The sequence below is a fragment of the Myxocyprinus asiaticus genome, chromosome 9 (genome assembly GCF_019703515.2).
Source record: "Myxocyprinus asiaticus isolate MX2 ecotype Aquarium Trade chromosome 9, UBuf_Myxa_2, whole genome shotgun sequence".
Taxonomy (NCBI): Eukaryota; Metazoa; Chordata; class Actinopteri; order Cypriniformes; family Catostomidae; genus Myxocyprinus; species Myxocyprinus asiaticus.
In genome coordinates, this window is record NC_059352.1 from 6,635,021 (window position 1) to 6,653,768 (window position 18,748).

General features: G+C 37.4%; 1 protein-coding gene across 1 annotated transcript; it reads right to left on the reverse strand.

The window, feature by feature from the left end:
- Positions 1 to 247: 247 nt before the first annotated feature.
- Positions 248 to 18,400, reverse strand: LOC127446443 (syndecan-4-like). Its single transcript, XM_051707347.1, has 4 exons — positions 18,155 to 18,400; positions 3,760 to 3,954; positions 2,733 to 2,931; positions 248 to 1,863 (listed from the first exon to the last, which is right to left on the reverse strand). The coding sequence occupies exons 1-4, from the start codon at positions 18,209 to 18,211 to the stop codon at positions 1,703 to 1,705; spliced, it is 612 nt and encodes a 203-aa protein (XP_051563307.1). The 5' UTR covers positions 18,212 to 18,400; the 3' UTR covers positions 248 to 1,702.
- Between the last annotated feature and the right edge of the window lie 348 nt (positions 18,401 to 18,748).

The following is an 18,748-nucleotide window of genomic DNA, read 5'->3' on the forward strand; positions in this document are numbered from 1 at the left end:
TTATTCTGCCTAACATCTCCTTTTGGGTTCTGTGGGAGAAAGTCATACGGGTTTGAAACGACATGAATTTTATGTTCAAAATTCCCATTTTTGGGTCAGTCGTCCCTTTTAATCTTGACAATACAGCTAAAATTTCAATCACCCTTTCATCTGACTTTTTAATAAGGGAGAAAACATAGGAACATCATTAAAAGGTAAACATATCGGAGGATTTTAAGTACGAAAAAACACACAAGAGACCTCTTCAGATGGTTATGTGCATAAAATAGCTTTATTTTCAACAGATCAGAGCCTGCGTGTAGAAATCAATGATTCATTGACTTCTCCAGTACATCAGTGATTTTTATCTGGATGTGACCAAACAAAGCAGCAGATTTGTATTATTTTTCACCATGCAAGCAACACATGGCTTATTCACATCCCATTTAACTACTCCAGAATATCCTTCTAAAAAACATAAATAGATTCAGCTTAAAAAGGTCTAAAAGGAAATAGAAACTCTTTAAAAATCTGTTGAAAGACTAACAGCCTTTGAACTTTTGCACTACAATGTATAAAAAAATAAATTGAAAAACAAAACCATAAAATAAAAATGATCACATGTACAACAGCTAAATGGGGGAGAAAGCCCCAACCTGAAGGCAGGCAATAAAATATGACAGTGAAATTAAAACCAAAAAAATAAAAACACTGAAGAGAGACAAAAAGTTAGTACTAGCATTGGTCATTGTTCTCGAATAGATACATACGCAACTGTGTTTCACATGTGTCCAAAAAAAGCAAATACCGGGATGAATTATACGAAAATAAACATTGATTTTGGCATTTAAATATTTGGTAAATAAAAAGGCTGTCAAGAAATGGCTTATGGCTAAGTACCAAAGTTTTACATTTTATATACACACAGATCCCTGGATGTTCAATACCAGTTTGCGGTACGTTGATTTTCAATCAACGGCAAAACAGCAAAATCTGTACCAGATAAAGTAGCTTAGCTGACAGTCAAGCAGCACTGTAGTGGATCTAGTCTCTGAATGAACTTTTATAAAACCACCACAGCTATTACATACGGATATGTGGAATGAACATTATCCTCCAACACCATGATCGAAATAGGTATACATTATTATAGCACATCGATTTCAAATGTTGCTCTCCGTAGCAAAAAGAATTTAGTTTTAAAGATATATTGTATGCCCAAAATTTGGTTCCATCTCTGATGTTTAATAAGATTTACAGCACACAGATTTAAAAACAAAGACATTTTAAATGTAAAAAGGCTACAGTAACCACCTCTCTAGGTGGTTAAAATTGTCCATTGATGATCTGAAGCCTTTAACCTGTGAAAGCTCCATTGTACCTTGTAGTGTTTAAAAAAAACAAAACAAAAAAAAAAAAAAAAAAAAAAATGGATGCAATGGGCCACATGAAAAAGGCAATAAATTGAGAGGAAGCAAAAACAAAAAGACAAAGTCATCTTTTGAATTGAGCAGTTTGCAAACAGACACTGTCCTCTCCAAGTCACTTTTCATGACTTATGAGATTTCAATGCAAATGTCCAGTCAGTAATATTCCTGTGAGGTCCTTCTGTGTTGTCGTGGTACGTGAGAGGTTGGCGGCGACCCGTAGGGCCGAGGCACTGTGTGAGCTTATAGTTCGAGAGAGAGAGAGAGAGAGAGAGAAAGTGTGTTTGTATGTATGCTCATGCATAGATTTCTGTGGTGGGAGCTTTCTTGTAGATGGGCGTCTTGCCGAGGTCGAAACTTCCTTCGTCATTTTTCTTAATGCGGAGAACGAAGTGGACGAGGACAACGATGAGGAGTATGGCAAAGACGAGACCAACAGCTGCACCAGCAATAACCGCTACAAAACAGAAACAGAAATGTGAGGGAGGCATAACCAAACCACAATCTGCTTCATGCTTTGATTTTTTTTAATATACAGTGGGCCCCAAAAAGTGTTTGGACATTTACACCACACACTTTAAATATGTATGAACGTCACTGCATTAGATAATACAAATTTACAACCAAGTAATATTAATTTTATAGAAAGATAACACAAGAACACTTTAACATTGTGTGACTCTGCATCCACATGCATGGATGTTGTATTTTGGCTTCGTTCTACACAACGCATAATTTAAATTATTTAAACAGACTGAATATTGTTCACAACAATCTAGACTGTCATTTAAGGGTTAAACTTCTGGCACAACAAGATGTCGTTAATTTCTGTTAAGCTTTTCTAATCCTGAGACTGCTGTGTACATTTTCCATTTCACTTTTCGATTTGTTACTAGTAGCACCTAATAAACAAGCAAAAATAAATTCTAGAGCCAATAGTTTTCCTAAAACAATTGATGAGGGTTAAGCAAAACATTTTACTATAAGCTTGTTCGGTTTCAAATGAGAAAAACCAATAGATACACGGTTCAAAATGGACAAATATTTGGACACTTTGTGATTGTTAGTGGAACATGTCCATTGTTATTGTGATGAACTACACCTGTAGTTACTCTGCTAGGTCATCTGTGTGAACTTGAGGGGAACCGACTTGGGACCAGTTGGTTAAAAGTTATTTATCCAGGTAAGTACAAAAATGGCTCAGAAAACTGAAGTTAGTTCTGAGAAAAGGCCTTTATGCAGTGTCCAAATACTTTTGAGGCCACTGTAACTGATAATTTGTTTGTAAATTGTTAGCTGTATGAAAACTTTAAACTGTGCCCTTACCCGCAAGCACCTCTGTGTTGTTGAAGAAGCTCTCCTCTCCAGCATGAGACATGAGCACATTACTGGTTTGAGACTCGTCTTGGTTTGGTACTTTACGCAAGACAACCTCATTGTCCTTGATCAGAACCTCATCGTCAGTGGTGGGCTTTGGGGGAACTGGACGCTCAGGATTAGGGATTGAGTTATCGATGTCCACAATCTGACAAAAGGAGGATATGTTCACGACAAAGTTTGATGCACAGGTTACAGTCTACCTTTTAAACTGTGTACAGACTGCTTGGTACTGATATTTTGGCAATGCCTTTCAAAACAGCTAATAGGTGATTCTCACAAAACCTATCAAGAAAATCGCATTTAACCCCAAATCAAAAAAAAAAAAAAAAAAAAAATATTTACAAGAAGAAAGTGAACAACTTTTATGACCATTTAGACTTTTTCATTGTGACATTATTTTTAGGGCACTTAAGCACATTTCTCCCCAATTCTCACTGCCGTAACGCGGACGTACCCGGACGTTTTTACCTTTACTATTCCAGTTTTTTTCCATTGATTCTCATTACCGTAATAGTCAAATTTGACTGTATTATGTTCAAAAATGATGCAGTTTGATTACCATTACTAAAATCTTCGAAAATAAAAGACAGTGCCAATGGAATACTACTATGATGTATAAATGCATTGCGGTATTATGAATTGGGTGCTAAAATGTGCAAAATTGTCACAATTATGTCATAATGTTAAAAATCTTAATAGGACTACAATAGGCTTAATTTTCTATGAAAAATCTCATTTCTAATTTGTTTTTGATTGAGAAAAATAAACCTTTTTTTATTAGGTTTTGAGAGAGTCCAATGTTGCTACTTTTAGTGCCAAAAATAAATTGCATTCTGTAGATCCACTACAAAAACACTATTCTTAATATTTTTGTCTTGTTGCCAGTAAAAATGTCTTAACAGTTTGTTTTCATCATTATTAGATGAAATTGACATTATTAGAGAATTGGCTGAGAGAGCTGAGGGTTAATTACCTCTGTGTCTCCAGAGCCTGACATGTCATCGTAATCATCATCATCATCATCATCATCTTCAAAGCCATCCTCATCATCAGTTGTGGGGTTTACTTCAGTGAACTCAAAATCTCCGTTCAGAGAGTCACCGGACGACTCGAGATCCTCATGGTGCGACTTATTTTTTAGAGGTACCCAAGTTTCCGTTTCTCTTACCTGCAAACACACACACAAAAAAATAATTTGTTACACCACGTGAATGTATGCTTAACGGCAATTCATTTTTAAGGCATATTTATCTCTTCGTTTGAGTCGCTCTCTCGAGCAATCCAGGGAGGGTTCGAGCCACTAATCAAGTCTCGGACAGGTGGCCATTTATATTTTTGCTGTTGTTATGGTTGCAAGAGGTCCAAACATTATAAAAAAAAAAAAAAAAAAAAAAACATTTTCAAGAACAACCGCCACAAAATGACGCAGCCACACGGCATTTGGCACCATGTTCTAAGGGAGAAACATCAATCAATTTTCACACAATAACATGACTCACCTATCCGCCTGCATGTTTGAACCTGTGGACTAAATTTACACCAGGGTTCGGCAAAATTCCAAATTTAGGAGTTGGCTCCCTTTCAACTGATGAATTGAATTTAATAAATTGGTATTTAAAGGAAGTCAACAAATCACACAAAATAAGTTTCCATCTTGTAAGCCTTCTACATGTTGTTGTGCAAAGAGTTTGGGGGCAAATTAAACCATCCCCCAAAGTTATTTTTTCTCTCCATTTTCATATATATATATATATATATATATATAACAACAACAACAACAACATGCTTGACAAACGTCTTTGCTGCATTGTGTCTTGTTGTTCCAGTGTGTCATTTATTCATTATTATAGGCTGTTATAAAATAATCGGTTACAAAATGTACAAAAGATTGCATAATCAAAATATAATGCACCTTATTTTGTCTTTATGTGAAGGTTCGCTGCCCAACTCTATGAAAGAATGTGCAGAACGTGCGTCTGTGTTTTCTTCCTTCAGGTTACCATAGTAACCAGGTCACCAGTTTTTTTAGTGACTGTCTGAACCATCTATTTTTAAATCACGGTTGGATTAACAGGAGACGCCATAACCACTGCATTTTTAATATGCGTGTTAAGTTAAAGTTCAGTTTTTTTAAAGACGCTACATTCTGTTCCATTTAGCTGCACTCTGTATAGCTAACTGAAACACTCGCAGCGCGTAGAGTCCACTGCCACACACTTGGTGTGTGTGTGTGTGTGTGTCCCCAAGTGTTCGCTCCTGTGGGAAAAGCTGCAATGCTCCGTATTGTTGTTGCTGTGATGATTCACGAAGTGTTCCGTTCAACTTGGAATTTCCACCTTTCAACTGTGGATAGTGCAACAGTATTACATTATGTCAGACTTGGAAACTCATGTGGAATTCTTCAACTCCCATTTCTTTGAGATGCAGGTGTGTGTTACGTTACCCAGGGCAGGGAGGTTTACAGTCAGAGACAAACATTAACTTTTATTAAATAATATCCATTAATGAGTCAAAGTTCTTACATTAAATTAATAAAACGTGTTTAGCAAATATTTTGCAGAGACAGGTGTTCAAAACATGGTTAATTACACTCTCTTTTGATGATTGTAATGATCTTAGATCAGTTTGGTTGCTATGAGACATCTGACAATCAATGTACCCCTCAAAATCACAACGTAATCAATCTCAAAATTAAAAATACGCTTCCACTTTGACACGTTTGCATTTAGTTACCAGGTAACTGTCACTGAATTTCAAATTAAGTTAGAAGTCACATCATGCATGATCACCATCGATCATTGTTCCCACGTCCGAGTACCCGTGCCCATCAGCCTTAATTCTAAAGAATTTATACTAGGGCTGGGTATTGATATAGATATCCTGTTTCAGCCAGTAAGCGCATTTAACGAGAGAAGATGTGTGTTGTTTTAGCACATCCTTGAATGATAGTTTCTTTTTTGTTGTCGTTTTCAATCAGCAACTGACTGTGAAAAACAGAAAGGGTATTAAAAGAGACATTATTCAAATGACATATGGATCAGTGGATCTCGTCTTTGGACGCACAGAACGAGTTTAACCAAAATTTTACGCTCTTCTCCACTATACTACTCAATCACTTGTAAGTGAAATATGAACATTTACCAGCCAGTGGCTCATCATAGACATTTAGCATGTGATATACTTGCATTATAGAGGGTTGCCACATAGAATGAAAGATTGATCTTGGGATTTAAGAATCAATAGAGATCATTTAAACCAAGATCACGATGCATTGGAAAATCTATTTTTACCCAGCCTTAATTTATACATCCTTATAGTACCTCCCTTGGTTCAGACTTTCCTTTTTGCTGATTTTACTAAAAACATTATATGTGCTTAGAACACAATCTTAATGGTTATAAATGTAGGCTTCATTTTCTTTATACAAAATATTATTTAATATTTTTTTGAATTGATTTGGTGTTTAATATTGCCAGGACATTTCCTTGACAGGTTTTGTGAGAATTACCCAAAGTTATAGGCCATGGCCTATGAATTTCATTCTACTTTAATTCGATTTTAATAGCCAAAATGTAAAATCGGATCACAATTTTGCATCCTGTGTTGCTATTCAATGCAAATTCAGGAATTGAATTGGAATTTAAAAAAGACACTCAATTCAGTTCTGAATAGTGCAAACCCTGATTCACACACAATTTTGTACGGTATATTTTGTCCTGCTATGATATAGCAGCGAGTCAGAGTTAGCAAGTTACCGCAAGTTTGCGGGTATTGTGTAAAACAATGAAAGAATTCATCAGACAGGGGCTGAGGGTCTTTATCTGTCTCACTCTCCTGCTCACCGTCAAAAACAGATTTATCAAACATGACTCACTGAAAAGTTGCACATACCAGGAAATCACAAACATTCTTAATGCACAGGTGCGTACTCTTGCCAACGAACATCGAGTAACCACCCTTGACAAATCTCAAACATTACACACAATGATCTGTCAGCCCACAGGCAAACACACTATGGTTAGCCCAGTGACAAACTTCAGAATCAGCTTTATTACCAAGTACGCTTACACATACAAGGAATTTGTCTTGGTGACAGGAGCTTCCAGTGTACAACAATACAAAAACAGCAGCAAGACATAGATAATAATAATAATAAATAAATAAGAAAAACAACTTTCTCTCTCTCTCTCTCTCTCTCTCTCTCTCTCCAATACAATCTGTTTTGTACAGGTGCAAATTTATTTATTTTTTCAGAGGAATGTAAATGGCAGAAGAGGTTGGATGTGTTGAATAAATATAAGACTAAACTGTGTATTGCACATAGTTATTGCTTAATGGGGCAATTTAACCGTTCATGAGATGGATAGCCTGAGGGAAAAAAACTGTTCCTGTGCCTGACAGTTCTGGTGCTCAGAGCTCTGAAGCATCGGCCAGAAGGCAACAGTTCAAAAAGGTAGTGGGCAGGGTGAGTGGGGTCCAGAGTGATTTTTCCAGTCTTTTTCCTCACTCTGGAAGTGTATAGTTCTTGAAGGGGGGGGGGGGCAGGGGGCAACCAATAATCCTCTCAGCAGTCCGAACTGTCCTTTGTAGTCTTCTGATGTCTAATTTTGTAGCTGAACCAAACCAGACAGTTATTGAAGTGCAGAGGACAGACTCAATGACTGCCGAGTAAAACTGTATCAGCAGTGCCTGTGGCAGGTTGAATTTCCTCAGCTGGCGAAGGAAGTACAACCTCTGCTGGGCCTTTTTCACAAATGGAGTCAATGTGGGTCTCCCACTTCAGGTCCTGTGAGATGGTAGTGCCCAGGAACCTGAATGACCCCACTGCTGCCACAGTACTGTTTAGAATGGTGAGGGGGGTCAGTGTTGGGGTGTTCCTCCTAAAGTCCACAATCATTTCCACCGTTTTGAGCGCGTTCAGCTCAAGGTTGTTTTGACTGCACCAGACAGCCAACTGTTCAACCTCCCTTCTGTATGCAGACTCCTCGTCATCTCGGATGAGGCCGATGACAGTGGTGTCATCTGCAAACTTCAGGAGCTTCCTCATCTTTTGTTTCCGAAAGACGTGGCTCACATCATCTTCACAGATCTTAAGTGCAGGTTGAGTAGCAGGAGGGGGGAGGAGGGGGGTTGCAGGAGGTGTTGGTGTTTGTGTGAAGTGAAGGTCAGAGTAGGTGTGGGGTGCGAGATTGGGCCTTTCAAATCTGTAGTAGAACACATTCAGGTTGTCAGCCAGTTGTTGGTTCCCTACAGGGTTGGGAGTAGGAGTCCTGTAATTTGTGAGTTGTTTCATGCCACTCCACTCTGATGCAGGGTCGTTAGCTGAAAACTTCTTTTCAGCTTCTCAGAGTATCTTTTAGCCACTCTGATTTCCCTGTTCAGTGCGTTCCTGGCCTGACTGTACAAGACTTTATCCCCACACCTGTAAGCATCCTCTTTGGCCTGACGAAGCTGCCTGAGCTCTGCTGTAAACCACGGTTTGTTGTTGTTGAACTTTAAATAAGTCCTAGTAGGAATGCACATATCCTCACAGAAACTGATATATGATGTAACATTATCTGTGAGCTCGTCCAGGTCTGTGGCTGCAGCCTCAAAAACACTCCAATCCGTGCAATCGAAGCAGGCTTGTAGTTCCCACTCTGCTTCATTGGTCCATCTCTTTACAGTCCTTACTACTGGCTTGGTTGATTTTAATTTCCGCCTGTAGGTTGGAAGATGAACCAGACAGTGATCAGAGAGTCCCAAAGCTGCTCTAGGGAGAGAGCGATATGCATCCTTTATTGTTGTGTAACAGTGATCCAGTATGTTCCAGTCTCTGGTGGGGCATGTGATGTGCTGTTTGTATTTGGGCAGTTCAGGTGTGAGATTTGCTTTGTTAAAATCCCCAAGAATAATAATAATAATAAATAACGAAGTCCGGGTATTGTTGTTCCATGTCTGTGGTTTGATCAGTCAGCTGTTGCAGCACCGCATTCAAACACGTGTTTGGCGCGATATACACACACACCAGAATAAACGAGGAAAACTCCCGCGGCAAGTAGAAAGGCTTGCAGTTAATAAAGAGCTCTTCCAAATTAGGACAGCACATCCTCTTTAACGTTGATACATCTGTACGCCAACTTTCATTGATGTAAAAGCATGTTCCACCGCCTCTCTTTTTCCCAGTTAACTACGCGATGCAATCCGCTCTGAACAGCTGGAAGCCTGGCAGATGTAACGCGCTGTCCGGAATGGCTTCACTCAGCCAGGTTTCTGTGAAGCACAAGGCAGAGGTCGAAAAGTCCTTGTTTGTGTGGGTGAGGAGATGTAGTTTGTCTGTTTTGTTAGGAAGAGAGTGGAGATTCGCTAAGTGAATACTCTGCAGCGCTGTTTGAAATCAGTGCCAAAGGAGTTTGACCAGCGCACCGGCTCGTCTCCCTCGCCTGTGTCTCTTGAACAGCAGAGCTGCACCTCCGACTAAAATGTATAGCAAAACGTCTGAATATTCAAAAACCGGGAAAAGATTGTCTGATACATGCTGTCGAATGTTCAGCAGTTCGTCTCTGTTAAAACTGACTGGAAAAAGATTACTAAAACACAGGACAAAAACAAAAAAAGAACTGAGGAGCTTCACACCGAGGCAGCCATCTGCGGCGCCATCATGATGAAGGGGGCTTTAGTCACTCAAGGGAGGTTTTTTGTTTTTTTTCTTAAATGAGACCAGAATAAAGACTAGGGGATCCGACTCATTTTCCAGGAAAACTAGGATCATGCAAATGCCATATGAAACTGCAAGTCATCTCTAGCTTGCTGTTTTTCAAAGATAATAAAAGAAAAGGGGAGAGCGAGAAAGAGAGCGAGAGAAAGACAAAAACCACAAGAGGGTGTGTGTCGAGAGACTGACATAGTTTATGGTTTTCGGCCTTAAAGTGCGATAAAACCCCACTTCAAAATCCCCCTACATTAAGAAACGCTCAGCTCTGAGGAAATAAAAGCGTACATAAAAAGTATAGCGGATGCCCACTGACAGTGAATTGACTGAAAACCCTGGTTCTTTTAAACTGATGGTTAAATTCTCATAAGAAACTCCTTGACTTCTTAGCAAAAGGTATAACCCACTTGAAAAGAATTAAAAGAAATCCCACAAACCAAACTAAAAATACTATAGAAAGTCCCTCACAATTCTCAACAAAACACAGGAAATAAATGTTAATTTCCCCATCAACAACACTACAAAACCAGAAAAACCCCCACCAACATTTATAAGAAACATTATCAAGTGTATTTGTGACCAATGCGCTAATAACCAAAACAAATTCGACAACACAAGCAAATTGTTTTTACATGGGATTTAAAATCAATTATTATTCTCTGCTTTTGAAGTCAAAACGTAAACTGGTATGCACGCAACACCTGCTAATATTGGATAAGTCATAAGAATGCCGGTAAAAGGTTTTCACATGCAGTGCAAAATTGATAAAGGAAAACCAATTAAAGCATTTCCATGACCTTACACATTGTTGGCTTATTAAGAATAATCAGGACATGAATGTGCATATAAAAAGCTCAATGTGTCAAAAAACTATATTTCTTAAGGAACACATAACATTTTAGTAAATGGCAGTAGCTCTTTGAGAAATGTAAGCCGTTATACACTAAAATTTGTAGCTCTCAAAATCTTTTGCACTTGCGCATATTCAAACTAGCATTGTCAAAACGCATCGCGCAAGCTTTGACATCAGTGACACCAAACGCTTCTTGCGTGTCTCATGACCCATCATGATACGAAGTTGAATACGCACAAAATTATAAGCGAATAACACCTTACATTTCTTAAAACCACTAATGTCTGTTCCACACAGTAAGGCCACATTCACACAAATTGGTATTTTATTAAAAACTAAACTTTTCAGTTTCCTAACATCACTGTTTTCCAAAATATGCGATAATGGGGAGTGTTTTCAAAATGCCGTTCTAGTGTGGACGAGAGGCATAACAAACATCGCAAATCGCTCCCATTATAATTAATGATGAGGTCTACACTGTCAGTCAAGTCGTGCCGAAAGTAGACAGATGCCTCGTTACATTTATTAACCCGTTCATCTAAAATAAAATGATTTTACCTTCCCAATATCATGTGTGCATCAAAGCCAGCTTGTGATATTTTTTGGTCTTATCTACTCATTTCAATAATCTTGTTTCAAACCATATCTACACAAATAATACAAATCATTTTGTAATAATTTCACTTGAAAAAGTAGGACACAAGTTTTTCACCCATTGAAATATAGCTCAAGTCTAGCTGACTTGACCCTGTTTGCGCTACACGTCATTTAGGACGTTTTCCCCCCCCCCCAACGAATCCAGTGTAGACAGTCTCAATCCGTTGCGGTGCGCTGCATCAGTTGTAGACAAGGTGTAAGCTACCATATAGCTTCAAGAAGACATATTTGGATTAGCTGTATTTGAAATCTAGCACACAAATTGTATGGCATTTCCCTGGTGCTTTTGTAAAGCTTGACAGCCATTAGTTACAATATAACCTATTTTCATTGTCCAGAAAAGAGTAACCTGATTATTTTTTTTTTTCTCTCTACAGAAGACAGAGAATCAAACATGTTTGGAACAACATTGAGGGTGAGTAAACAGTGACAGAATTTTCAATTTTGGGTCAATTTCTTTTCTGAAATAGTTTTGCGTGCCCCCGCAATAAGTTTACCATGGTTTTACTACAGTAACCGTATTTTAACATGATATTCGTAGTGAAACCATAGTGATAATATGGGAAAAATAAAACTATTGTAATAAAGACCATCATTTTTTGGGTATTATGGTTTTACTATGCACATACCACAGTTTAACTATGGTTTTATTATAGTAATATTGTGGTAACACTTTAAAATAAGGTTACATTTGTTAACATTAGTTAGTAGCTTAGTTAACATGAACTAACAATGAATACTTTTACAGCATTTACTAATCTTGGTTAATTTTAATTTCAACATATAGGCTTCTAGCACATTTTTAACATCACAAATTGTATATGTTAACATTAGTTAGTTAGAACAAACATTAACCAACAATGAAACATTTTATTTTTATTAACTAACATCAACAAAGATGGATAAATACTGTGAAAAAAATTGTTCATTGTTAGTTAATGATACCTAATGCATTTACTAATGTTAACAAACGTAACCTTACAATAAAGAGCTATCAATACTGTAGACTGTAGTAACCATAGTTTTACTAGATTAACCATGGTTAATATATAGAGGTTACTACAGTTTTAATAATACCATGGAATTTGTAGTAAAAATCAAAATAACCACACAATTATGATTTCCATTTCCATAGTTTTTGTTTTCCTGTATTATTACGATGGTTTTACAATGAATATTAAGGTTACAATATGATTATTTTAGTAAAACCATTGTAAATGTTGCGAGGGAATGCAAAACTATTGTGAGGGCACACAAAACTATTTCACAAAACAAAATGTCCTGCCCTGTCCTCTGTACTTTAAGGATCCCATACAATATGTTCACTAAGACACAGTAGTTATTTCAAATGGAAAGATTGCACATGCATGTACATGTCTACAGGTATGAATACGCTCTAGTGCTCACTGAACTCTCCAGGCCCTTCTCCTCAAAGTGATCTGTATAGCAAAGGAGTGACTGAAGCCAAGCCTGTGCAAATTTTCCAGCTTACTAAACTAAGTTTCAGTCAAGACTAGCAAAGCTGGGAGTAAATCAGACCATCTGCTGACAAATGGGCAGACATCTGTTCCAGTGAGTCACAATGGGAGAGGGAAAGAGAACCAATCGCAATCAGTGACTGATTCATTACTGTGGTGAACCACACGTAGCTTGTCTTTGGTGATCAGCTGATTAAAGACTGTTTGGAGTTTAAAGGCCAATATTTAAATAACTTTGACCGTTTTAAATCTCAGTTTTAGCTTCTTTGTTATTCTATGTGATAATGACATCAGTGACCCTGAAGTTTGCATGACGGTGATGCTAGTGATCATCTCCTTGCTGTCCTTTCAGGTCACAACCAATTACAGCCTTAGTCCTCAACACAACGCCGTCTGTCAGTCCCACCAATCGGATTTACCCGCGCATTGTGTCATCTGATCTCCTCATGAGATATACAGTACATTTCTCGCCCAGTACAGGACAGAAAGAACATCCCCCTTCGCAATCACAAACACACTCATAGGGCAGCAGAATTCCAGATTCCTTCCACCTTCATTGGAACTATTTATAGCAGTTTTCCCCACACACCCAGTTCTCACTAGTAAGGCGGAAAGACTCACCTTCCTGGTAAATGATATGTCATTGTTCAATCACACTCCAATTTCTCACTCTAACACCTGTTCACTGCCCTGAAGCATTAGGGCATGTGAAGGAATCAAGATTGGTCTCTTCCTTAAAGATCTTCAAATCAACCAAACCAAACAAAAAGGACTATTCAACCTCTTTTCTCTCCCACAGGAAGTGTGATAGGCCTTTCCTGCTATTTGTCAGTAGCTTATTAATGAAGCTTCTCACCATTATGCCTTTTTAATTCACAATGAGCCATTCTGAATGGCCCAAACAATCAGTTGTGTTTTAGCAGAGTTATACAAGCTTTTCAGTGCTTTCCTGACTGGTTAAAATCTGAACTTAATATTTAAAGAGATTGAATTAAGCCATGTTTAATTGACTAGGATTGAAGAAAGGACAGGGGTCATAAAACTGCCATTAATATGCCTATATTAGGCTGGAGTTAGTATCATAAAGTACAATGTATTTCAAAAACTGACACGATCTATAATGGGGAGTCTTAAAATTAAAAAAAAAAAAAAAAAACCACACGACAAATTATTTTCATGACAAATAAAGCACATTTCCCAGTTACTGTAATGTAAAACCCTTTTTCATATTACTGTAGCCTAATAATGAAAATAATTCTGTCTGGACAAAATGATTAGTTTTTTAATAAATTAAAATTCAGTACAAAACGTACCATGAAGTATAAAAACCTGTATTTAAAAACCTTTCAAGAAAATGTCCTTGTCCTATTTTACACCAGAATCTAAAAAGTACAAATAAGAAATTATATATATATATATATATATATATATATGATACAAAATATATATATGTTGTGCTTAAGTGCACTTTAAACCCTAACAAGTTAGCAGAACTTTCAGATTTTGAACTACGGTAACTCGGATAACCGCTCTGTACAATTGTGGTGAGAAGAATATAATCTCAGAATGCTATTCTGAGATGCGGGTTGGCCGTGTTTTGGTGGCACGAGGGGGACATACACAATATTAGGCAGGTGGTTTTAATGTTGTGGCTGATCGGTGTATTTTATTTTATATTATATATATATATATTTGTACCTTTGATCCTGGGACTAAATATGTCCTTAACAGGTTTTTTTCAAATATTTAACCATAATCTACACATATCAAGATGTAAGTGGACAGTTTGACTGCAAGATAATTCAAGTCTTCACCTCCAAAACTAGACCACTATTGTGCAGAAAATGAGCAAGACTAATGACAATAATGTAGAACATAATCTGGGATACTGCAAGTTAGTAGTCAATGTGTTATTAGATGTGAAAGAGTACCATGCGCTTTGTTTTCAGGGACATCAATGGTGTGTTTAGACTGACTTTGGTCTAGAGACCTGAAGAAAACACCCAGATGGGTGTTTATTTGAAGAATGGGTATTTTCAGGAGTACAAACATTGGCACACCAGGAAAAAACAAAAGGTATGATGGAAATGTCATTGCTTAGGGGGAGGGTGTAGTCCACACTGAAAACTTGCTAAGAGTAGATAAAGACAATTTAGATTAATTTAGATATATTAGACAAACCCCAAACACAAAGGCTGTTATTACAAGTCTACAAATCAATCAGTTACTCAATGATTACTATTACACCTCTACTACTACAGGACTACTAAAAGGTGTTACATCCGCCCCACCCTAATAAGTAGAAAACTCAAACTCAAGCAAGTGGATGTCATTATGAAGGACAGCTGCTGGCTGGCAATCAACAATTCCAAGCAAAGCCTGGATAGCATATGGTTAATGGCACCACAAGCAAAAGAAGAGGAACTGCAATGGATGTGGTCTGTTTAAATTACTCAAACACATAGGGTTTCCTTTATATGGCCTCAAGATATTTCTTTGGACTCGCAAACATCAGCTTTCTTGTACAGGCCATTATGTTCTTCAAATAAACTCACTGAGAGACGTATTCAACCAGTAGAGTTGCTGTCACTAAGAATAGTTAAATAAGAATAAATGCATTCCTAACTTTTTTCACCCAAGCAGGAAATAAAACCTTTTTAACTCTGTGCCAACATTCCATCCTCAAAAGCACTTTTCTAGGCCAGTGGACAGCAATGCAGAAATCATTACATCCTGGCAAAAGTATTCATCACGATCGTACGTCCCAAAAATAATTAACTGAATAAATAAAGCATTTTTGTATGCAAATCACCTAATATCAAATTCATAATGCAACCATTAGCAGGACATCTTGCATAGTCATTAGATGGCCAATACATGTACAATACTTCCAAGAACATAAGGAGAGGAGGGATCTCATTTGGAGAAAGTGTGTTAGAAAGACAGAGATGGAATTAGAGTTCAAACTTATCTACAATTAGACAGAATGTCTTTTGCTTTAAAATGGCCTCGAGTTACTACTACAGTGACTGTGTATCATTACATAAGTATACGCTGAATAGGGTGACATGAACTCGAAACAAACAAAAATGAAGTAGCGATACAATGTTAAAAGTACAATTCTAATATAACAGAAAGGCCAAATAGAGAGAAAAGTGAACTCCAACTCGAGGTTTTAAAAGGAATATTCCGGGTTCAATACAAGTTGAGCTCAATCTACAGCATTTTTCGGGAATAATTTTGACTATAGAGCTGCATGATTTGAACAAGTCATATTGGGATTATATTGAAAAATACTGCGATTTCAACTGCGATAAACAAAAACTAGTAATCGATTCCTTTATCAAAATTTGGTAATGTTTTGCCCATGTAATATCTACTGCCAATACAAAGGCTACTCTTTGAGAGTTCACACTTGAGTCCTCTTAAAAAGAGCTAAACTTGGACCTTTACACTTTTGCCACAACCAAATAAATAAATAAAAAAATAAAATAAACACCGTCTTCTTCGTATTCATATTGTACCTGATTTTGTCCAATTTGTGATATGGTCACAGCTTACCATTCATTATTTTTGGAACCCAGTCAACTTGAATATTATATCATTGTAATATTATATTGATGATGATTATTATTATTATTATTATTATTATTATTATTACTACTACTACAGTAGTAATTTCTGTAATATTAGGCTATGTAGTAGTTCAGGGCTGGGTATCACCTGGAACCTCATGATACGTATTGCTATACACATCACGATTAATTAGACACTATTGCGATACATCACAATACCATAATTTGATTCGATGACGAATCAATTCCAATTTCAATTCCAATGTATTTGGGTACATTTAAATTATATACTAATGTCTGACGAAGGGCATGCAGCTTGAAACATCACATCTGTGTCTCTTGGTGAGCTCATTATATTGATTTGGAAGTAACAGTGTGCAAACTTTATTGGGTGTGTTCACATAATATGAATACACAAATAGTTTAATATAAATATTGATACATGGATCTAAAGTGTCGATACAAGAACATGAGAAAAAGTAGAGCGATATTTCAATATCTGATTGTATCGCCACAGTCCTAATGTAGTATTTCAGTATTAAAACCTTAACTTTCATGGGACATTGCTATACACACTAAAATAGTGTTAACACACATATTGTTTACATTTTGTGGCTATACTTTCGAAACGGTCAGTATTTTAACGTTTACGGATTGGCCCCATTCACTTCCATTGTAAGTCTCTCACTAGAACCCAGATGTTTGCTTTTTAAAGAAGAGGAGGGACAAGTTGAAATTCATTTTTGGGGTAATCAATATTATTCCACAAATGCCATTGCGCTTAACTTGTATTGAACCCAGAATGTTCCTTTAAGTGACTGTGTGTCATGTTGAGTTTAAGCAACACTCTTGTCCAGTGGTTGAAGTGAAGAGATTTGGATGAAAGAGACGGACCACTTAAATCCGCCGAAGTGTGTGAAATCCCAAAAGAAGGCTGGTCAAGGTCAGGAGGGGTCACATTCCTCAGGAAAAGCTAAAGAATGGAGATTGAGGGGGATGAAAGCAACACAGACACTTCTGCATGATTCCGAGGAATGTTGCGGCCTTCTCTGCCTGGAAGGACCAGGGGTTTGGTGTGTGCGAGCTTGTTCCCAAATTCCCTCGTGAGATTAATTTGATCCAATCAAACAGTCCGGTGTACTAAGAGGCCAGTTATTTCTCAGCTGCATTGCTGAACTCATGTTTTAGTGTTCCATGTAAACTGCTTAAGAGAATATTATTACACATTCAAACCATCAACAGACAAGGTCAAGAGACATTTCTCCAAGTCTACATCTGTTTGTGTTGAGATGTGGATAGATCTGTGATGCGTCTGACAATACCTTTCCAATGGTCTGTGAGAGAAAAGAGTGTTTTAGCTCAGCATTTGCATGAGTGTGTGGCTGACTGGTCATGCACACTGGGTGGCATTTGTCTTCTATTGCAGCCCTGCTTCCCACTCGCCGGCTGCAAAGACATCTGCACCCAGCTATTCTTTTGAATTATGAAAGAACTGCCCAGCACAAAGCTGTGGCATCTTATTCACAGGTGTTTCACTGGGTGACTGCATATAGTGCATCGTTGGAAAAGTAAACCTCATAGACTGAACCATAACAGTGGAATGGATCCAGTCTAATTCAAATACAGCTAGTTATCACTGCAGCGTGAAGAGTGTCACATAAAAGCCACTGCAGCTCATTCGATTACTCAACACACAGGAATGAGAAAGACTAGCTGGGTGCCAAAAGCCATGAAACTCACGCTTTAAAATATATAAATAACGTACATGGAAACCCAGAGTTGTGTATCCATATGATTACTTGCTTGTCTAATCTTAACAGTAATTTAAAGAGAATTTTCCCTTGATGACACTTGATCCTAAGAATACTAGGTAAAGGTAACAAACATAATTTAACGTGCTCATTTAGTTGAAAATTGTTGTTTTATCAGGTCTGTTGTCAGAGGGCTAACGCATTAGATAACACATCATCTTTACTTTGACTGCAATTTACCCATGAAGCGATGACAAACCAAATTTTTTTCTTTAACTGTGGTTATAAAAACGATTAACACACATTTCAACCCTTTATATCTTAATGTCACTTGATTGTAATACAACTTTGCTCGTTACTCACCGATTCTGCGAAGACAGCCACCGCTGACAAAACCAACATGAGGTAAACTTTCATCATCTTTTTCTTCAACTAAAAACCCCCCGCTGACGAAGGTTGTTGATAGTTTCCAAAGTGAATTACTCAAAGCAAAAATGTTTGGTCCTTGTTTAGTGAGTCCTCTCTAACGATGATATGAAGAGATTTAGTTCAACGCGTAATTCGTACTTTTCTCCTCTACGTTGGTACGCAGTATTCCTGTGAAACGAGGGATCACTCGGCTTATATACATCACCAGCGCAAACCCCGCCCACTAAACGCCCATGACCAATCAAGAGTCAGTATTCTCGTGATGTGTTACGGAAACTCTGCCGAACGCAACAGGCTTAAAAATATACTTTCGAGTCTATAGAAATTGAATGAGATCAAAACAAACACGAAAGCAATCAAACGTTTTGATTAGAATCGTAATACGAAGTTTAGGCGGTTTAAACAACTATTTATGCTTAATCCTATATTTGAAAAAAAAAGTCCTTTGACAAGTTCACATGGTTCGTGTCCTTACTTTGTATCCATCAATTATAATTAACAATAGATACATTATACAATAGATAAATA

What these genes read in the sequence shown, in the direction of transcription:
- LOC127446443 (XM_051707347.1), bottom strand. Translation starts at nt 18,211, where the DNA reads ATGATGAAAGTTTACCTCATGTTGGTTTTGTCAGCGGTGGCTGTCTTC. An exon ending in CAGGCTCTGGAGACACAGAG is followed by an intron (nt 2,932 to 3,759) that starts GTAATTAACCCT and finishes TCCTTTTGTCAG; the next exon opens with ATTGTGGACATCGATAACTC. An exon ending in CAACACAGAGGTGCTTGCGG is followed by an intron (nt 1,864 to 2,732) that starts GTAAGGGCACAG and finishes TCTGTTTTGTAG; the next exon opens with CGGTTATTGCTGGTGCAGCT.